Here is a 22,607-nt window from a genome sequence, read left to right as displayed (position 1 = left end):
TGCGCGCAAGTCACCGATAACCGAAGCCGCCAGCAGGTCCAGGAGAGGAAAAAGAGGATGCCGGAAGACCTCACAGGCTACAGGGGGGGGGGGGGGAGCGGCGGGCAGAAGGAAGCCCCAGGTACGTCCAAATTTTGTTTTTATTTAGCGCTCAGCGTCTCTTTAAAATAGTTTTTGTGGCTGTGATTTTGATCTTAAATTTTAATATATTCTGAGTCATCCGAAGTGAGTATGTGGATAAGAAGTCTGTCTCACCCTGGCTGCCCACATCATGTGTGTCTCACACTAATCCAGCCAAAAGATCAGTTTGTCACCTAGGTAAGTATTCTCCTTATGCCTATCAATTTGGATATTCCTTAAAAGAGGTATAAAACTCAGCTTCTCTTCTTTGCTGTAAAAGATTCTTTACAGCAAAAAAGGTACTACCAGAAAAACACACTGATAGCAGAACAGCATTCAAACAGGTAAATACAGCACTTTCTTCTTTAAGCTAGTAAGCACATAAAACCTGCCAGTTTAACAATATACCGTATTTTTCGGACTATAAGACGCTCCGGACTATAAGCCGCACCTAGTTTCAGAGGACAAAAACCATGGAAAAAAAAAAATATATGAAACCTGGTGCAACTATAGATCAGGGGCATCTTATGGTCATTTCCCCTTCCTCCCCCAGATTGTCTCTAAACTACACTACCAGCTAAACTAACCCCTACTGCCTCCATTACCTACACTAAGCTACACTGTCCCCACAACCATCACTAAGCTACATAGTCCCCCAACCTACACTGAACTACACAGATCCCACAACCTACACTAAGCTACACTGTCCCCACAACCATCACTAAGCTACATAGTCCCCCCAACCTACACTGAACTACACAGATCCCACAACCTACACTAAGCTACACTGTCCCCACAACCATCACTAAGCTACATAGTCCCCCCAACCTACACTGAACTACACAGATCCCACAACCTACACTAAGCTACACTGTCCCCACAACCTACACTAAGCTACACAGACCCTACAACCATCACTAAGCTACATAGTCCCTACAACCTACACTAAGCTACATAGTCCCCCCAACCTACACTGAACTACACAGATCCCACCACCTACACTAAGCTACATAGTCTCCACAACCTACACTAAATATACATAGATTATTCCTTCAACATTTCTAATACTTGCAAAGGTGTGCTTCCAGGGACACAGGGTCACAGAGCTGCTGTGGGTCTGGATCCATGGAGTCTCCAGGTCCTCTGCAGTGGCAGGGTCTCTCATTAGCAGCGGTTGAGGAGCCAGGAGCTGGAGGTCCCATGTGGTGTGCATCCTGATCACAGATGGGAGCATTAGTGCCGCTCATCAGCCCTCCGGGAGTATGTGGGCAGCCCAGCAGAAGCAACGGTCCAGGTCTCCAGCTAAGCGGCTTCAAGCGGCACCAAGGTTCACCAGCGAGTGCAGGATTCCGGGGGTGCGACGCTCATCCATCCGGCAGGCCAGGGGGTGCGACGCTCATCAGTCCGGCAGGCCAGGGGGTGCGACGCTCATCAGTCCGGCAGGCCACGAACATCGGCCGGGTCTCCGGCGAAGTAGCGTCAGAGGTGGTGGAGCGGCTGCTGGAGAGGCTGCGCATCGAGCGCCGGATTCTGGGGGCATGCCGCTCATCAGCCCTGCAGGCCAGGAACATCGGCCCGGGTCTCGGAGTAGTGTCAGGTGGTGGAGCGGCTGTTCGAGAGACTGCAAACTTCTCGGGCAGCGAGCGCAGGATTCCCGGGGTGTGCCGCTCATCAGCACTGCAGCCAGTAACATCGGCCCGGGTCTCTGGCAGTGAGATGAAGCGGCTACTGGAGCGGCTGCAAATCGTGCACATCGAGGGTTGGATTCCGGGGGCGTGCCGCTCATCAGAACTGCAGCCAGAACCGGAGGACACGCACTGGAGGCAGGATGCAGGACTTGGAGCCCGCGGCAGCATCAATGCTGGCGTCCGCTGAGTCCTGCACCTGCTCGTCGGGGTGAAGTGAGCCGGGGAGCCAGGACCGAAGAGGACACGCGCTGGAGGCAGGATGCAGCACTTGGAGCCAACGGCAGCATCGATGCGGGGGCGTCCGCTGAGTCCTGCCCCTGCTTGTCGGGGAGAAGTGTACCGGCAGCCAGGACCAAAGAGGACACGGGTTGGAGGCGGGATGCAGGACTTGGAGCCTGCGGCAGCAAGGATGCGGGCGCCTGCGGGTGTCCTGCACCTGCTTGTGGAGGAAAAGGGAGTGGGAGAGCTGGGGGAGCCAGGACCAGAGAGGACCCCGCACTGAAGGCAGGATGCAGGACTTGGAGCCCGCAGCGGTATTGGTGAGAGCTTCCTCAGCATCCTGCAACTGCTTATGTGGGGACACCTTGGCTCACATTCGGACTATAAGACGCACTGAGTTTTCCCTCCCACTTTTGGAGTAGAAAAAGTGCGTCTTATAGTCCGAAAAATACGGTATGTGCTTAGGCATAGCTTACCATATATATATAATCGGTATTATGCTGTTTTCGTATATTGAGCAACCATTTTAGCTCCTATGTTTGAAGATTTATCACTTTTTTTTATTGTGTGTGTTTTTTGATTGTAGAGGGGAATTGCTTTCACTCCGAGACATAGAACATCTGCACAAAAAGCCAAAGTCTGACAAAGAGACCCGGCTTGCCACTGTTATGGTAAGTGTATTGCTGTTTTTATTATTACTTTATATACAGGTAGCGCCTGCATCTTCTGTGGGGCTGTACTCATAAATATTATTTTTTTAAAGTTCTACATAATGACAAGCGAGGGCAGCATGGATCAAGACAAAGTTGTGTAGCACATAATGGGCTCTATTCTCAAAGACTTCCCGCATGCGGTAAAGTACATGCGGGAAGTTTGCACCCAAAATACCGTCGAGGTGGAATTCTCAAAATGTTCCGCATGTTTTTTCCGCGTGCGGAAAAAGTGTGGTAAAAGTGCGGGATTCATGCGGAAAAATTTCCGCAAAAGTCGGTATTTTCCGCAATAAGATCAATTCTCAAAAATGTTCAGGCGCATCATTTCGTCGTTAATTACCGATTTTTTTTATCACCTACAAGTAGTAGGTGATATATTTCGCATCCCATTGACTTTAATGAAGTGTGGAGGCTTAAGGGCTGTGCTTGCTGGACTTTAACTTTTTTTTTTAAACACTTTTTCATGCGACCTTTTTACCGCATCATTCCCACATAAATAATGGCTGTTTCCGCATCTTTTTTCCCGCATGCGGTAAACATGCGGAAAATATTAGTGAATGTGGGAAAAATGCGGAGTTTAGCGCTGGCGGGAATATAGCGGTAAAATTTTGCGGAAAATTTGGCTCTTTGAGAATAGAGCCCATTGTGTTTTTATTGTTCAGGCGCTTTTCAGTCATGTCCACCTCTTTGCGATACCACAGACCACAGCACCCCAGGCCCCTCTATCCTCTACTACCTCTCGAAGCTTGTGCAAGCTAATGTTTGCAGCTTCCCTGATACTATCTAGCCATGCGCTGCTGTCCTCCTTTTGCCCTCTTATCTTTCCCAGCATCAGGGTCTTTTTCAGCCAATCCTGCCTTCTCATTGTGTCCAAAGAAGCATTACAGCGTCAGCAATGGTCCTTCCTAAGAACATATTGTGCTAAGTACATATAAATGGTCAGTAATAGCAAGATACAGTAGCTTACAGTCTAAAGGAAACAATGATAGGACAAATTAGGCATCAGGGGCTGCTGAGCTTTATGTAAGATGGAACTATGTCCTTTTTATGTATAGCTTACATTAGATGCAGTGGTAGTTCAGTAACCAACTAATATTGCCTAGTTCAGATGTAATACTTGCTTGTAAAGGTGAATATTTAGGAGGCTGTCCTGCGTTGGATTTTAGTTTAGCAAATGGTTTTGCCACCACCTGATAGGTTGATTACAATGCTTTAGAAAAAAATAATTTAGGACTAAATGTTGTAGCCTGTAGGTATGCTCCCGATCTTGTTGCTACCACACCTAGGACACAATTAATCTTAGAATCTTACAAGAAGGGCCTGATGTAGTTCATGTTTGCATATGGTGTATTAATGTACATGATAGAGGATTTGTTGTTCTTGGTTTTCAGGCAAGTTAGTATTCAGTGTCAGGAAGGTTAATAATGAATGTGACTTGGGTAGTCGGACTCTCAACGTTGGTATTCAAGCTAGATCTTCATTCATTAAGAAAGAAGGTACAACAATAACTTCACTGCGATGCGATACCTGCTTCCTCAGGCAAAGTGAATGGAGCATCTGGGAGGCATTAAAACTGGGGTGCCTTGGGGTGTCTTCTTTCTAAAATGGGGTCACTTGTGGGGTTCCTATACTGCCCTGGCATTTCAGGGGCCCTAATCCGTGAGGAGTAGTCTGGAAACCAAATGCCGCAAAATGACCTTTGAAATCCTAAAGGTACTCATTGGACTTTGGGCCCCTTAGCGCAGTTAGGGTGCAAAAAAGTGTCACACATGTGGTATCGCCGTACTCAGGAGAAGTAGTATAATGACTTTTGTGGTGTATTTTTACATATAACCATGCTGGGTGGGAGAAATATCTCTGTAAATTACACATTTTTGATTTTTTTTAAACACAATTGTCCATTTACAGAGAGATTTCTCCCACCCAGCATGGGTATGTGTAAAAATACACCACAAAACACACTATACTACTTCTCCTGAGTACGGCGATACCACATGTGTGACACTTTTTTGCAGCCTAGGTGCACTAAGGGGCCCAACGTCCTATTCACAGGTCATTTTGAGGCATTTGTTTTCTAGACTACTCCTCGCGGTTTAGGGCCCCTAAAATGCCAGGGCAATATAGGAACCCCACAAGTGACCCCATTTTAGAAAGAAGACACCCCAAGGTATTCCGTTAGGTGTATGGTGAGTTCATAGAAGATTTTATTTTTTGTCACAAGTTAGTGAAAAATGACACTTAGCGGAAATTGAGTTTTATTGTTTTTTTCACAAACTGTTGACAAAAAATAAAATCTTCTATGAACTCGTCATACACCTAACAGAATACCTTGGGGTGTCTTTTTTCTAAAATGGGGTCACTTGTGGGGTTCCTATGCTGCCCTGGCATTTTACGGGCCCAAAACCGTGAGTAGTCGGGAAACCAAATTTCTCAAAATGACTGTTCAGGGGTATAAGCATCTGCAAATTTTGATGACAGGTGGTCTATGAGAGGGCGAATTTTGTGAAACCGGTCATAAGCAGGGTGGCCTCTTAGATGACAGGTTGTATTGGGCCTGATCTGATGGATAGGAGTGCTAGGGGGGGGTGACAGGAGGTGATTGATGGGTGTCTCAGGGGGTGGTTAGAGGGGAAAATAGATACAATCAATGCACTGGGGAGGTGATCGGAAGGGGGTCTGAGGGTTTGGCCGAGTGATCAAGAGCCCACACGGGGCAAATTAGGGCCTGATCTGATGGGTAGGTGTGCTAGGGGGTGACAGGTGGTGACAGGAGGTGATTGATTGGGTGTCTCAAGGTGTGATTAGAGGGGGGGGAAATAGATGCAAGCAATGCACTGGCGAGGTGATCAGGGGGTCTAAGGGCGTTCTGAGGGTGTGGGCGGGTGATTGGGTGCCCTAGGGGCAGATTAGGGTCCAATCTGATGGGTATCAGTGACAGGGGCTGATTGATGGGTGATCAGTGGTTGATTAGATGGCAGAACAGATGTAAACAATGCACTTTGGAGGTGATCTGAGGGTAGGTCTGGGGCAATCTAATGGTGTGGGTGGGTGATCAGATTGCCCGCAAGGGGCAGGTTAGGGGCTGATTGATGGTTGGCAGTGACAGGGGGTGATTGATGGGTGGCAATGACAGGGAGTGATTGATGGGTGATTGATAGGTGATTAACAGGTGATCAGTGGGTTATTACAGGGAAGAACAGATTATATTGCACTGGCGAATTAATAAGGGGGGGTCTGAGGGCAATCTGAGCGTGTGGGGCGGGTGATTGGGTGCCCGCAAGGGGCAGATTATGGTCTATTCTGATGGGTAACAGTGACAGGTGGTGATAGGGGGTGATTGATGGGTAATTAGTGGGTGTTTAGAGGAGAGAACAGATGTAAACACTGTACTTGGGAGGCGATCTGATGTCAGATCTGCAGGCGATCTATTGGTGTGGGTGGGTGATCAGATTGCCCGCAAGGGGCAGGTTAGGGGCTGATTGATGGGTGGCAGTGACAGGGAGTGATTGATGGGTGGCAGTGACAGGGGGTGATTGACAGGTGATCAGTGGGTTATTACAGGGAGGAACAGATGTAAATATTGCACTGGCGAATTGATAAAGGGGGGGGGGGGGGGGGTCTGAGGGCAATCTGAGCGTGTAGGGGCAGATTAGGATCTGATGGGTAACAGTGATAGGGGGTAATTGATGGGTGATTGATGGGTAAATAGTGGGTGTTTAGAGTAGAGAACAGATGTAAACACTGCACTTGGGAGGCGATCTGATGTCAGATCTGCGGGCGATCTATTGGTGTGGGTGGGTGATCAGATTGCCCGCAAGGGGCAGGTTAGGGGCTGATTGATGGGTGGCAGTGACAGGGGGAGATTGATGGGTGATTGACAGGTGATCAGGGGGATAGATGCATACAGTACACAGGGGGGGGGGGGGTCTGGGGAGAATCTGAGGGGTGATCAGGAGGGAGCAGGGGGCAGTTTAGGGTTAAAAAAAATAGCATTGACAGAAAGTGACAGGGAGTGATTGATGGGTGATTAGGGGGGTGATTGGGTGCAAACGGGTCTGGGGGGTGGGCAGGGGGAGGTCTGAGGGGTGCTGTGGGCGATCAGAGGGAGGGGGGGGCAGGATCAGTGTGCTTGGTGCAGACTAGGGTGGCTGCAGCCTGCCCCGGTGGTCCCTCGGACACTGGGACCACCAGGGCAGGAGGCAGCCAGTATAATAGGCTTTGTATACATTACCAAGCCTATTATACAAAGTACATGCGGCGATCCGGGTGCTAGTAACCCGCCGGCGCTTCCGAATGGCCGGTGGGTTACAGCGCGAGGGGGGTGGAGCCAGTCGCCGGCGGCTGATCGCGTCACGAATAACGCGATCGCCGCATAACCACGCCCGCAGCCGCCCCTGCCGATGGGCGTATTGTGGTCGTTTAGGCCCGGACTTTGCCGCCGCCCATCGGCTGGGGGCGGTCCTTAAGTGGTTAATACTGTGGCTTAATGTTAGTCATAAGAAAGGGTTAACCTCAGGGCGTGATTTACCATAAGGCACTGTAGGCGCATGCCTACAGGCGTCTGATAGTGAAAATGCGGCTCACTCCCCTCCCCGAGCGCCTCCCTCCCTCCTTATCTATGCAGAGTCCTTATGAGAGTGTATATGAGAGGTTATTCACCCTGCTCTCAGCATTCCACTGACAAGATCTCCCTTCAGTGAGGGGCACCTCTAGCTACTTAATACTGAGGTTCCTCTAGCTAGCTAAAACTTAGGGGCACCTGTACCTACTTAATATTGAGGGTCAATCTGGCTACCTAATACTAAGGGCACATGTAGCAACCTACACCAGGCAAGGGAAGTAAGGGAGAAGGGACAGCTAGGCCAGCCAGCACACTTGGGGTGTGGTTTGGCGAGGGTTTGTAGGTTTATGGAGGGCGAAGTAAAGGTGCAAGGACATCTGTGCCTATAGGCTCCTGTGGGGTAAATCCAGGCCTGGTTAACCTTGCTATTTACTAATAGGGGTATCTGATTGGAGTAGGCAGTCGATAAGTGCCAAAACCAGACTAAACGGATGTAAAGCCGAGTATCTGTGTAGTGCTTTCCTCCTGGACACCAAATCTAATGGCAGGGTTATACTTACCCACTGCGTGTCTCTCATTCTGTCATGCTCCCCCCACCACCACCACAACCACCACCAATTGCATACCCTTCTCTCAACCCATTAACATTTTTGTATATTCACCAGCATTGTCTAAAATGGCAAATACTCCAACTTCTCTCTTTTGTGGGCATTTTTTGTTCACTTTATTAGGCTGGGAGGACGGATAGAAAAGAATTTGTGAGAAAGAGGACAAAGATGAATCCCCATGCCAGCTCCACCAACAAGGAGAAAAAGAAGAATAAGAACTTCATGATGATGAGATACAGCCAGAACATTCGCTCCAAGAATAAACGCTCGTTCAGAGATAAACAGGTAACTGTCATTTTGTCCACCAGCAGTTTTATATTCCAGCAGTGCCTGTATTCTGGAATGTATTACAGATGAGAATGGAAGGGCCAGACTGTTAAACCGTCAATCTTAAAATTGCATTACTGCAAACATATCAGCTGTACACTTTCACTTTTGCATTCACTTTTCCTGTAGCATTAAAGTACCCCTAACTAGGGAAGGAAACTATTGAATTAGGCCAAGGAGAGCTAGATTACTTTTTCCAGAGAAGCCCAATGCTGCTCGTTGTCTTGGCTTGGTCCTCTTCACGCCCCAGCCTCCAGGAAGTTCTCCTGAGTGGCACTGATGGATTCTGCACTGTGCATGCGTTAGATTTGAACTGCATATGTGCTCACCGATGAGTGCTTCCTTTAGCTTTGCACAGGCACTTTGGAAGACATCGAGCAGCATTTGGACACTCAGGATGATGTAATCTAGTCCACCATGGGCTTTATTCATTTTTTTTTTTATAGGGGTCACTCCTCATACATGGATCAGTATAAGCTCTCTGATCTGTTACTATGCAGCCCCATACATAGCAACGTGTTCAGACATGCTTCCCACTGGAGATTTCAGGGCCTTCTGTCTGCTAAAAGATCACAAACGTTTGTCTCTAGTGATAAATATATGATGGTGGGTAAGCTGAGGAAATAGAGCTGTCACCTTGGATGGGGTAGGAATACAGCAAACGCATTATTATGTCTGCAGTAGGCATTAAGATTGTCTGGCATTTTATGAGGTTTTCCTCTGTGACCATTACTTGATGTGATGGCCTTCATGATGCTGAGAGGCCTTCTATGGGGAATGTTGTCCAGACAGCTCGGAACTTATCACATTTATTGTTTTGCAGATTGCACTACGAGATGCCCTTCTGAAAAAGAGGAAACGGCTCATGAAATAATTGCACTCGCTCTCAGCTCGCAGACTTGGTCTTTGGAGTTTTACTAGTGCACACTTTTATAGCCTGGACTGGACTTACAACATAATGGATGAACTTTCCCTTGTACGATATGTAAATTATCCAGTAGAATGCATTTGTTATAACACCTGCATTGTAATTTTTGTGGCAAACACCTCTTCATGGTTGGTTGTAGCCAGAATACAAACCTGTTCTGTACTGTAGTGTACAACTTTTTAAACATTTTCTTCATATTAATATTTTGAAGAAACAAGACTGTGTTGTATTTATTCTCATACTGACTGTTTAGACAGTGACTTGTATCATGTTTTTCTTTATACTGCACTTCATAAAGGATGATGGTAAGGATTCATAGAGATGGTCAGTGAGTTGCATATCATGCTGGCTTGTATGCAGCTTGAAAGAGGGCCAAATCGAAATCAACAGGAAATGATTCTGATTGGCTCAGTTCCTACCTGCATATAATTTGCATGAAATTTGCGGGCAAGTCAGATTTATTTGAATGTTATTGAACATCTCTAAAGATAAGTAACAAGTACTTGTTGAAATAAGCCTGGAGGTCATCCCTTTTACAGCCAGTCCCACAACCACACCATTTTTCTCACATTTAGAAAACAGACAGCTGATATTTTATTTGTATTTCTTATTATGCATTTATATTGATCAGCCTAATGTGAAAACCACCTACCTGATATACATAGGTTCTCCCCTTTTGCTGCATAAAACAGCTGTGATCTGTCAAAGTACAAGACCCCTCAAGACTTCGGAGGGATCTGGCCAAAAGTCATTAGTGGGGATAGTCAGTGAGATGCAAATAATTTCAAGTTGAAGGGTTTTGCAAATTTTGTATGCAAATTTTTGCAACTTGAAAAACCAATCACATTTTATTTCAGTAGGATTTGTTTGGTTGCATACAGAATTTGCATAGTGTTGCATCAACTCAAAATTATTTGCATCTCATTCATCATCCTTTGTCATTAGCAGCAGAACTGTTAATCAGTTCACCCCCAAGGGTTTTTATCCTAATGGTTTTCAGTTGTCAGTGCTCCTCCCTTTTATTCCCTAATAACTTTATTACTACTTATCACAAGAAAATGATCTATACCTCGTTTTTTTCGCCACCAATTAGGCTTTCTGTGGATAGTACATTTTGCTAAGAATTGTTTTATTCTAAATGCGTTTTAATGAGAAAAGCAGAAAAAAAAAATTATTTCTCAGTTTTCAACCATCATAGTTTTAAAATTAAACATTCTCCTGTGGATAAAACAAACACGTTTTATTTGCCCAGTTGTCCCGATTATTAAACCGTTTCAATTATGTCCCTATCACAATGTATGGCGACAGTATATTATTTTGAAATATAAGTGTTATTTTTCTGTTCTGGTTTTTTTTATTCTGCCCATAATTACAAGCCCCTATGTAAGAAATTAAAATTAATTTCCCCCCATAAAATATAGATTAACAAAGCTGAGTCCCTAAGGCAACTATTTATTTATTTTTCAAGCTGAATTTTTTTTTTTTTACAAGTGTTTTTTTTTTTTGAGGGGGGTGAGGGTTGGAAGTGTAATTTTATTAATGATCTGTATGTACTTGAAAATGAATGTATTTTGTAGGTGTAATATACTTTTTGGCCAAGATGGCGCTAGTGAACACTTGTTATAGGAAGTGTTCACTTTTTTTTTGTTTTTTTTCTTCACTTTATTTAATTGTTACATTTCCTGTTATCGTGAATGGACGTAGCCGCTGTTCGCGGTCACGTCCATTCACTCCAGGCACTGTGATTGGGTAGAGGACCGTTCGGTCTTCTTCCCCAATCACCCAGCACGGAAGCCCGTCGGAAACAGTGGTGGTAGCGGCACACACACGGCGGTAGCAGCGGCGGGAACGCGTGACATATTAAAACGTCATGTTGCTGTTAATAGCGGTAAACATGACGTTTTAATACGTTAGGATGTCAGTAAATGGTTAAAGTATAGAGATACCTTTTATAGTGTTATTGATCATAAACTATGCCTAGAGTGCTGCACATGTGCTTATTCATTCACTGCAGCGATCACAGAAAAAAAAAATTGGGTAAAAATACCAGGTCTCACTGATAGTAGATAAGGTTGCTTTGTTAGTGGCCAACAGGCAGGGGGAGAATTCCATAGAGAGCTGGGACAGCAGATGAGTTGAAAGGAGGCGAGAACCATATGATCTGCTTGCTTGTTCAGGGCCGATGGATAAAAGTATTAGAGGTAGTGGATCAGCAGGACAGCCAGTGTGTGTGCATTGTATAAATGAAAATAAATTTTGGCTTCCATACGTCTCGCACAGTGGGTTTCCTTTAAGGCTACTATTCCCTATTAGACGGGGCTGTTTCTAGGCACAGGCAAACAAGGTAGATGCTTGTAGCACAATCAAGTGGTGGGGACACTATACAGTACTACAGTAACTGCATGTTTTTGCTGACTCCTGACAGATTAAGATGGCATTTCAGATGTGCCACAGAGTCTATAGTGTCTAGTAATGCTGTCCCGGCTTTTTGTCCCCATTTCTGAATCTGTCCGTACGTTCTTTTGGCAGAAAATTTTCGTACCCTACAGACTACAGTGCTTTTCTGTATCAGTCTGCGCCTCCAATCAGTGGCAGCACCAGAGATGGGAGGAGTTTGCTGCCGGCAATTGTGCTCAGGAGATGCTGTACCTGCACTACAGATTAAGTAATGAAATGTGTACTCCCACACATTCTCTCAAATAATAAAACAATAGATAAGGGCCCATATGCAATTTACTTTTTCTCCTGAGTTTTCTCCTAGGTAATATTTTCACAACTAGTCATAAAATGCCTTTTATGCCACCAACAAGCACGAAAATACTCAAAATAAAATTGATATTACTTTTTACCAACTTTTAGTTACATTTTCGATTATAAAATGCTGAAAAGTTAGTTTAAAGAGAAGATGAAAAGTATCTCCTAGGAGATAACTCAGGTGAAAAAGTTAATTGCATATGGGCCAAGGAGTAGCAATAGACATAATAAAGAGATAAAGACAAAAGGTCAGTAAACTGAACATGTATAAACTGAACTAGTTACATTTGCCAGATTTTCACATGCAACCTAGTTCCTAGGCCCCTAAATTCTGTAACTCTCTTTATACATGCAATGCTTGAGTAGCCTGTTACAAGAGCAATGTTAGTGCTGCATGTGTTAAGCTTGTTCTCCCCAGAATTTTTTTTCCAGCCGGGTGGGGCGAGATAAGAGAAAGCAGGGTCGGTGCTTCTGTGAGCAACTCTGCTTACAGAATAGAAGGAGGTAAGCCAATGACAGCCGGGTGCTCACCAAAACCAGCCAGGTGCAGCACCCAGCTAAAAGAGCCTGGGGAGAACACTGAGCTAGTGATACTAGTTGCATCACTCGCTAATTACATTGAGTATATCTAGTTAGCCTTCACTTACGTTTTCTTTACAGATTAAGTTTACCAAACTATTGTGTATATACCTCATAATCTCTAGAGAAGCTACACGGGCTTAATAGTCCGGAGATCATTCTATTATCCCAGTCATAGTTATAATGTGCCTGGCCTAAATAGGAAATAAACTAGAATGGCTGAAAACACACATAGCTTATCTTCATCTCCTGTACACCTAGCACCCAGCGGGCCATACATGTTTTACCCCAATGGGGTACTTTGTCAAGGGTACAAATAGAAATTAAGCGCAAGGTGCTTAGTTGATTACTAGTTTCACTCTACTTTCACTCATTAATGTAGTGGTCAGAAAATCCCAAACTATCACAGGTGGCCTTATAGTAAGAATGGATCTCCTAAGGCCCATCTACCAGGATGTGCAGGCATCTGCCTCTACATATCAAACACAAGCTTCCATAAATCATACCAGTGATAAAATGTATAGTTTCAGATATTTTCCTTTATCAATAGTCACAATACAGGATTAATAAATGCGGTAGAGTGTCATTTTCCACAATCAGGGAGATGCAGGATTATCCAAATTTTCTCCGCAAATTAATGCAGCTTGAGAATGGATCACTCGTGTGTCGCTGAGATGGGTGCTAATTGGTCCACTTTTAAAGCTAATGGGAACCCACCTTACAAAAAAGAAAAGTCAGATACTCACCTAAGGAGAGGGAACTTTCGGTCCTAATGATGACGTGGGCAGAACGGTGGCGTAGTGGTTAGCTCTCTCGCCTTGCAGCGCTGGTTCCCTGGTTCGAATCCCAGCCAGGGCACTATCTGCAAAGAGTTTGTATGTTCTCTCCGTGTCTGCGTGGGTTTCCTCCGGGCACTCCGGTTTTCTCCCACATTCCAAAAACATATGGATAAGTTAATTGGCTCCCCCTAAAATTGGCCCTAGACTAAAAGTACTTACACTACATAATATAGACATATGGCAATGGTAGGGATTAGATTGTGAGCTCCTTTGAGGGACAGTTAGTGACAAGGTGTGTGTGTGTATATATATATATATATATATATATATATATATATATATATATATATATATATATATATATATATATATATACTGTACAGCGCTGCGTAATATGTCGGCGCTATATAAATACTAAATAAAAATAATAATGAGTCTCCCCTCTCCTCTCCCGGTGCCCGGTCCCGCTCAGGATCCCTCGTAGCAGTATTCAACTGTTTCGGTCAAATACTGGCACTTCCGCCGCCGACGGGAGGTTTCGGAAGACTTCGGGAGCACTCGCGCGTGTCTATGACGTACTCGCGCGTGCACAGTATGGAGCCGCCGGCCTTCAGGAGCCCGAGTGCTCCCAAAGACTTCCGAAGTCCCCGCGGCGGATTTGCCCGGAGGATCCACCGTGCACTGGGAGAGGGTAGGCTCATTAGGACTCGGAGCTTTCCCTCTCCTTAGGTGAGTATCTGACTTTTTTTTTTTTTTTTTACAGATGGGGTTACATTAGCTTTAGGCTGAATAAATTTGCATACATAATTAGCATATTCCTTCATCAACTTGGAATTATTTGCATCTCACTGACGATCTCTAATTTCAGACAATGACACTAAAATGCATATGTTAATCGTTAGGTTGAATAATTAAAGGACACATCCAGGGTAAAAAAAAAAATCCACTTACCTGGGTATTCCTCCAGCCCCTGGCAGCCTGTCTGTTCCTTTGCCACAGCTCCACTCTCAGCTGGTGTCCCCTCCGTTGCAGATGTTTTCTGTGCCTGCGCGACCACGTAGCCACGCTTCTGTGGCCAGGAGTGTTTTGCGCAGTACTTTTCCACCTGTGCAGAATGCTCCAGGCTATTAGAGCGAGATTGTGAGCGGCTCGGCCGCACTTGTGCAAGTGCAGAAGATGCCAACCTGACAATCTGCAACGGAGGGGACCCAGGGACAGCAGTTGGAAGCGGAGTTGCGGGGAGGGACAGATAGGCTGCCAGGGGCTGGAGGAAACCCCAAGTAAGTAGATAATTTTTTTTTTACTTCGGACCTGTCCTTTAATAAAGGAAACTGTCAACCATTGTGTAAATCTGTTACCTTTTTTTTTTCCCCAGAGTAACAAACTGTAAAGTACTCTGAATTGTCTTAAATCTGAATTAAAACCCATAGGGCTTGATTCACAAAGCCGTGCAAACTGTTTAGAACGGGTGTGCTAAACAGTTAGCACGTGAAGTGCCGTTCGCGGACTTTTGCGCGCGCAAAGTCCCGCGATTCGCGCGATTACAGACTTTTGTGCGCGCAAGTTGCCCACGCGCAAAAGTCCGCGAACGGCACTTCACGTGCTAACTGTTTAGCACACCCGTTCTAAACAGTTTGGACGGCTTTGTGAATCAAGCCCATAGTTGGCTAGATCACCTTTTTACTGACAGTGCTGCCACTGCTTGGAGGAAAATCAATGCGGCTACACAGGAGCAGGGTAAGGGAGGACTCCAATGAGCAGCGGCAGCACAATCTGTAAAAGGTGATCTAGCCCACCATTGGCATTTTACTTTAAGCCTGGTACACACGTTCAACTTTAAAATCATTGGCCAATAATTGGCCAGTTTTACCAAGGAGGTGGTAAAATTGGCCAATGGTTACATAGTTATTTGGGTTAAAAAAAAAAAAAAAAAAAAGTGTCCTATCAAATTTGGATTTATGTACCAGGCTTTACAGTTGCCACATTTTTTTTTTTTATTATTTCTTATTTGATTTTTCATACAAAGAAAATAACTGCTCCCCCCAGGCACATGCCGGTGTGGGAACAAACACTACAATAATTGTTCTACTACAACATATAGCAACCCAGTGGATGTTTTCGGCACCCCCCTTTCCCCACCAGCCCGCAGTTCAACTCTGCCCCCTTCTAGTATATTCAATCCAGGAATTCAGTAAGAGGCAGGCTATGTTGATGTTGCCTCTAGGACATATGTACATCCAGTTGGCTGTCAGCCATTTGGTATCCTTGGTAGAAATCCATGGTTTCCATATTTTTTTTTAAATTAAGTGGACAGCCCCTGGCTTTGTAGAAGTGTAGGGAGGTAACGTGTGTGTGTGTGTGTGTGTGTGTGTGTGTGTGTGTGTGTGTGTGTGTGTGTGTGTGTGTGTGATTCTGCTTCCAGTTTACAACAATGGCCATCCTATAGTAGAAGGGTAGCAGTCCAGTGAGTTCATCTAATGCTAGTGCTATGTCACATGAGACAAGAGACTTAGGCCACATACAGACATCAGACCATAGTCTTTGGAAAATGAAAGATCACAGACCAATCTTACCACCCTTCCTGTAGTATAAGAGCCATACTCTACACAGTCTTTTCTATGGAGCTGAACTCCACATCAGGAAAAAATCTTTGCAAGATGCTGCACACACAGATGCTGTACAGACACAAAAGATCAGTATCTGCAAAAGATCTGTTCCTGCCAAAAATCCATTCCTGCAAATTGCAATGATAGTCTATGAGATCTGCAGATCATCATACACACATGATTTAACTGACATTCATCTGCAGATCTGAAAATCCATCCTGGTGGATTTGATCTGCAGATGAATGTCAGTTAAATCGTGTGTATGATGATCTGCAGATCTCATAGACTATCATTGCAATTTGCAGGAATGGATCTTTGGCAGGAACAGATCTTTTGCAGATACTGATCTTTTGTGTCTGTACAGCACCTGTGTGTGCAGCATCTTGCAAAGATTTCTGTCTGATGTGGAGTTCAGCTCCATAGAATAGACTGTGTAGAGTATGGCTCTTATACTACAGGAAGGGTGGTAAGATTGGTCTGTGATCTTTCAGTTTCCAAAGACTATGGTCTGATGTGTGTATGTGGCCTTAGCACCTACTATATGTCAAGAGTATTAACATGCGAAGTATCTGCTACTAATGTTATCCAATGTATTTGCTAGCAGTGTGGCGCTAAACTAAGCATCTCTTCTTCAAGCAAGAGTGTGGCTATACTGCACTTGTGCAAGCACAGCTACATCTGCACAGCAGCACGGAGCCCAGTTTACTGCACAGGAACAGTACAGCCGCGCTCATACTTGAAGAGAAGTGTGGCCCCAATCAGATTCCAGACATACCCTTGTATACAAGGACTAGCTTGGAGTTATCTAAATCTTAAAGAGAATCTGTATTGTTAAAATCGCACAGAAGTAAACATACCAGTGCGTTAGGGGACATCTCCTATTACCCTCTGTCACAATTTCGCCGCTCCTCGCCGCATTAAAAGTGGTTAAAACAGTTTTAAAAAGTTTGTTTATAAACAAACAAAATGGCCACCAAAACAGGAAGTAGGTTGATGTACAGTATGTCCACACATAGAAAATACATCCATACACAAGCAGGCTGTATACAGCCTTCCTTTTGAATCTCAAGAGATCATTGTGTGTTTCTTTCCCCCTGCATCTCTCATGCACTGAAGTTTCAGGCTGCTCTTTTCTTCCTGCAAACCGCTTTGCCCTTGTCTGAATTTCCTCAGTATGTGAAAGCCCAGCCAGCTCAGAGGACGATTTATCCAGCTTGTAAAAGATAAGAGAGAAGCTGCTCTAATCTAAATAATACACAGGCAGTGTGCAGAGAGGGGCCTGGAAGGGGGAGTTCATAGCAGAACCACAACACTAAAGAACTTGGCAGCCTTCCAGACACAGGCTGACAAGTCTGACAGGGGAAAGATACATTGATTTATTACAGAGACTGTGATAGTAAAAAGTGCTGCAGTAAGCCAGAACACATTAGAATAGCTTTTGGAACTTGTAGGATGATAAAAAACAGGATGCAATTTTTGTTACGGAGTCTCTTTAATGTACAGCAGGTGACTCTATAAAGTCACTTATTAATCAGCTGGTTTACGTAAGTTCACATGCACCAGTGATCAACAGGTCATAGCGATGATTGTGTATTCAAGGGATTGACTGACAGTGACGGGAAAAGGGAGGTCAGTCCATATGTCATACACCTGCTAATATACACAGTTAGTAGGTTAAAAAGCACTACCCTAGATGAGGTCCTAACAGATTAAAAAAAAAAATAGATTCAAAATTTAAACTTTAAGTCTAATCTGTTTATACTGTAATTAACAAGCCTTTTTGATCAATTGAGGGTGGCACAGTGATGTAGTGCATAATACTTTTCCCTTGCAGCTGTACAGTCTGAGCCAGGTGCCACTTAGTATTGGGTAGCCAGAAGTACCCTCAATATTAAGTAGCTAGAGGTGCCCCCAAGTATTAGGGAGCTACAGGAATCTCCGTATTAAGCTAGAGGAGCACCTGACTGAAGGGAAATCTTGTCAGTGGAATGGTGAGAGCAGGGCGAGTAACCTCTCATTTACACTCTCTTCAGGACTCTGCATAGGAGGGAGGTGCTTGGGGAGGGGAGTGAGCTGCCTTTTCATCATCAAGTGCCTTATGGTAAATCCGGCCCTGGTCTCACACTCTCTAATACTAATCACTAATTGTTTAACATGGCACCTCATGGCAGAAAACTCTCTGAAGGATCTTAAAAAGAATTGTTACATAAAGACAGCCTAGGCTGTAAGAAGATTGCCAACACCCTAAAATTGAGCTACAGCACTGGTGCACAACACTATACAGCAATTAAACAAAACAGCTTCCACCCAGATCAGAACAGGTTCAGATGGGTGTCTATCGTGTGTGGCAGCAACCAGGTGAGGAGTACACAGATATGTTTGTCTTGCGTACAGTCAAGCATGGTGGTGTGAGTGTCATGGATTGGGGCTGCATGAGTGCTGCTGGCACTGGAGAACTACAGTTCATTGAGGGAACCATGAATGCCAACATGTACTGTGACATACTGCAGCAGAATATGATACTCTCCCTTTGGAGACTGCTGCAGGGCAGTATTCCAACATAATGACCTTTCAAACACACTTCCAAGATGACCACTGCCTCGCTAAAGAAACTGGGGGTAAAGGTGCTGGACTGTCCAAGCGTGTCTCTAGACCTAAACATCTGTCTGTGGAGCAGCCTTAAACGGAAGGTGAAGGAGAGCAAGGTCTCTAACATCCATAAGCTTCATCATGGAGGAGTGAAAGAGGATTCCAGTGGCAACCTGTGAAGCTCTAGTAAACCCCATGCCCAGGAGAGTTAAGGCAATGCTGGAAAATGATAGCCACACAAAATATAGACACTTCATTCTTCACTTATTTATTTATTGTATTTATAAAGCGCCAACATATTACGCAGCGCTGAACATTAATTTAGGTTACAGACAATATTTAGGGGTGACATACAGCAATATGACAATACAGGAATACAAGAAAACCAGATCACACAGCACAGTATTAGTACAAGGTAATGCTTAGTCAGTCACTGGATTGAGCATGTAGATTAGGCAAGTTAGGTTCACTCAGATGCATAGCATGGGTTCACAGTAATGGAGGTGCATGATCAGGTAGGACACAAAAGGAGGAGGACCCTGCCCAAAGGCTTACAATCTAGAGGGAGAGGTAAGGACACGAACGGTAGGGGACCAGAGTTCAGCTGTAGGTTTAGAGCACTTGTGAGGGGTAGTAGGCCAGAGTGAAAAGGTGAGTTTTGAGGGCTTTCTTGAAGATGTTGAAGGAGGAGGCTGCCCTAATGGGTGGAGGTAGGGAGTTCCATAGTGTTGGAGCAGCTCTTGAGAAGTCCTGGAGGCGTGCATGGGACTGGGTGATGCGGGGGGGGCGGTTAGGCGAAGTTCATTGGAAGAGCGGAGTGAGCGGCCAGGTGTGTACCTCTGCGTAAGATCGGAAATGTAGGTTGGACAAGTTTTGTGGACAAATTTATAGGTCAGACACAGTATCTTGAATTTGATTCTGGACTGGATAGGAAGCCAGTGGAGGGATTCTAGGAGGGGATCTGCCGTGGTGGAGCGATGGGAACAGTGGTTAATTCTGGCTTCCGCATTCATGATGGACTGCAGTGGGGCTGTTCGGGTCATAGGGAGACCAGACAGCAGGGCATTGCAGTAGTCAAGGCGGGAAATTATGAGGGCATGGATGAGGAGTTTGGTGGTGGCAGAGGTCAGGAAAGGGCGAATCTTACAGATGTTACGAAGGTGGAAGTTGCAGGACTTTGTGAGGTTTTGGATGTGGGAAGTGAAGGAGAGTGCGGAGTCCAGGGTGACACCCAGACAACGGGCTTGAGAGGTAGGGCGAATGGTAGTGTGGTTAACAGTGACATGCACATCTGGGAGGTTCGTGGATGGCCGGGGTGGGAAGATCATAAATTCCGTTTTGTCTAGATTTAGTTTCAGGAACCTAGCGGACATCCAGGAGGAGATGGCTGATAGGCAGGAGGAGACCTTGTCCATGGTAGTGGTGGATATGTCAGGGGTGTGGAGGTAGATCTGGGTGTCATCTGCATACAGATGATAGTTAAAACCCATGGAGGAGATAACCTTGCCAATGGAGGATGTGTATAGCGTGAACAGTAGGGGGCCAAGGACCGAACCTTGGGGGACTCCCACCGAGAGGTGGTTGGGGGTGGATGAGGACTCATTGAAGGCGGTCGTGAAGGAGCGGTTGGAGAGGTAGGATGAAAGCCAGGACAGGGCGAGATCGTGAATGCCCAAGGACTGGAGGGACTGGAGGAGTAGGGGATGATCTACTGTGTCAAAAGCTGCTGAAAGGTCAAGGAGGAGGAGAATGGAGTATTTACCTTCAGCTTTAGCTAAGGCAAGGTCATTGACCACTTTGGTGAGAGCAGTTTCGGTTGAGTGGGCAGGCCGAAATCCAGATTGCAGTGGGTCTAGGAGTGAGTTGGCATTGAGGTACTGGGTCAGGCGTTTGTGAACGAGACGCTCCAGGAGTTTTGAGGCAAAGGGGAGGAGGGAGATAGGACGGTAGTTAGAGGGTAGCGAGGGGTCGAGGGAGGGTTTCTTGAGCAGGGGTAGTACAGTGGCCTGCTTGAAGTCTGAGGGGAAGGTGCCTGAGGATAGGGAGAGGTTGAACAGGGTAGTGAGGACTGGGGCCAATTCCGTAAAGTAAGGCAGGAGTAAATCAGAAGGGATGGGGTCAAGGGGCGAAGTAGTGGTATGGGAAGTCTGCAGTAGGTGGTTGACTTCCTCGGTGGTAGTAGGAGTGAAGGATGTGAGGGGAGAATAGGGTGGAGGAGGAGCTGGTTGGGAGGGGGTGGGAGGTGAAGATTGGAGATTGGATATTTCTTGGCGGATGGAGACAATTTTGTTGGTGAAGTGGGTGGCTAAATCTGTGGCAGAGAGGGAGGAAACGGAGGATGGGGGGTGGGTTTAAGCAGGGAGTTGAAAGTGGCAAAAAGACGCCGGGGATTGGAAGCTTGTGCTCCGATAAGCTTGGTAAAGTATTACTGCTTCGCATGAGCAAGGGCAGCGTGGAACTGCAGCAGGTTGGTCTTGTACTGTAGGAAATCCTGGTTAAGTCTAGTTTTTCTCCATTTCCGTTCAGTGGCACGTGTTTTCCTCTGGAGGTTGCGAGTATGGGTAGTGCGCCAGGGCTGGGGGTTAGGGGGTCGGTGGCGGCGAAATATTGGTGGAGCAGCTTTCTCTAGGGCTGATGAGAGAGTTTGGCGATACTGAGCTGCAGCAAGATTAGGACAGGTTAGGGTGGGGAGAGTGGAGGAGAGGGCATGGAGGGGGTCAGCAAGGACGCTAGGGTTGAGCTTGCGTAGGTGTCGCTGCCATCGACCAGGTGGGTGGGTGGGTAATTTGGAGGTGCTTTCCGTGAGGAGGTTGAAGGTGATGGTCTGAGGGTGGAAAGGGTGCGATGTCAAGGTCTGCAATGGTGGTGGATTTAGTGAATATAAGGTCGAGAGTGTGACCTGCAGTGTGAGTGGGGGTGTTGGCGTGTTGTACTAGTCCAAGTGAGTTGGCAATGGTGAGTAGCCGGGTCACAGCGGAGCTCTGGGCTTCATCGATGGGAATATTGAAATCCCCAAGGATGATGGTGGGGAGGTCAGAGGAGAGGATGTGAGGGAGCCATGAGGCAAGGTCATCGAGAAATTGTGGGGTGGAGCCCGAAGGGCGGTATAAGACCGCAACAATGGCAGGGAGGGGGTGGTAGAGGCGGATGGTGTGGGCTTCAAAAGTGTACTCACTTTTGTTGCCAGCAGTTAAGACATTGTGTTCCAAGTTTCTTTGATGGGACAGTAAATTTATACAGATTACATTGCATCCCATGCAAAGATATAATGAAACAATACAATTTCTGTCACCTTCCCTGATTTGCTATGTTTGCTTGGACTCTGCTCGTTTAAACAGTGGCCGCCTACAAAAATGTGTGCCTTATGTATGCTACCAAAGTAGTGTCTCTGCTGAGTTGTAGGTTTCACATGCATGACATGAACTGCCTGTGCTTGTTGCTTGTGCTGGGATTTTTTCCTTTCTCCTCCACATCTACATTAGAGGAAAAGGACAATGCAGCCCCTCGCTACAATATCAGCTTGGACCTGCCGCCTGAGGAACGCTGGGAACCAATTCTACAACACTATAATATCACCGAGCTACGCTCACTCATGGAAGGTTTGTTCAGGTACTGCTCGGTCTATGCAAAATATGAGGCTGACTGTAAACTGTCATTATGTCTAAAAGGCACATGTTTATGTTTATGCCCTTTACAAACTGTAGCAAACTATGTATAAATGTAGTAATTCATTGATGCTAGTAGTATGATATTCCAGATTTTCCTTCAGCTGGCCCCTTCACCTCAGGCTGACCTACCTTGGCTTTTACACCAACCCATTTTCTAGTGATGTTTAACCATTGGCTAGCTGTAAAACTAATTTTACCCAGTCTTCCCTGACAGTGAAATAACTGCTAACCCTTTCCTGTCTGTAACTTTCTTTCTAAGGGCATCTAAAGCCCCCTCTACACCATACAATTCCACACGTGATTGATAGAATTCCATTGGATCGATTAAATCCAATCGGGATTCGATCGGTAGTGTGGTCGATTTTTCATTGAAAACTATGCAAAATCGACCACACTACCGATCGAATCCCGATCGGACATGTCGGATTTAATCGATCCAATCGAATTTGATTGATCGTGTGTGGAATT

General features: G+C 45.7%; 2 protein-coding genes and 1 long non-coding RNA gene across 3 annotated transcripts in view; 2 read left to right on the top strand and 1 right to left on the bottom strand.

Moving 5' to 3' along the window:
• The window catches only part of SDAD1 (SDA1 domain containing 1), a 59,734-nt gene extending 50,368 nt beyond the window's left edge, over nucleotides 1–9,366 (top strand). Inside the window, exons 20-22 of the mRNA XM_068233310.1 lie at nucleotides 2,614–2,698; nucleotides 8,033–8,194; nucleotides 9,060–9,366. Coding sequence (XP_068089411.1) covers nucleotides 2,614–2,698; nucleotides 8,033–8,194; nucleotides 9,060–9,110 — 298 coding nt within the window. The 3' untranslated portion in view covers nucleotides 9,111–9,366. The remainder of the gene's footprint in view (nucleotides 1–2,613; nucleotides 2,699–8,032; nucleotides 8,195–9,059) is intronic.
• Nucleotides 1–22,607, bottom strand: part of LOC137504731 (uncharacterized) — a 117,926-nt gene that overhangs the window by 36,450 nt on the left and 58,869 nt on the right. The window lies entirely within an intron of this gene.
• Nucleotides 21,853–22,607, top strand: part of LOC137504718 (N-acylethanolamine-hydrolyzing acid amidase-like) — a 50,347-nt gene continuing 49,592 nt past the window's right edge. Inside the window, exon 1 of the mRNA XM_068233305.1 lies at nucleotides 21,853–22,080. Coding sequence (XP_068089406.1) covers nucleotides 21,881–22,080 — 200 coding nt within the window. The 5' untranslated portion in view covers nucleotides 21,853–21,880. The remainder of the gene's footprint in view (nucleotides 22,081–22,607) is intronic.

The sequence above is a fragment of the Hyperolius riggenbachi genome, chromosome 1, assembly GCF_040937935.1.
Source record: "Hyperolius riggenbachi isolate aHypRig1 chromosome 1, aHypRig1.pri, whole genome shotgun sequence".
Taxonomy (NCBI): domain Eukaryota; kingdom Metazoa; phylum Chordata; class Amphibia; order Anura; family Hyperoliidae; genus Hyperolius; species Hyperolius riggenbachi.
This window is presented reverse-complemented; position numbering and strand designations above follow the sequence as displayed.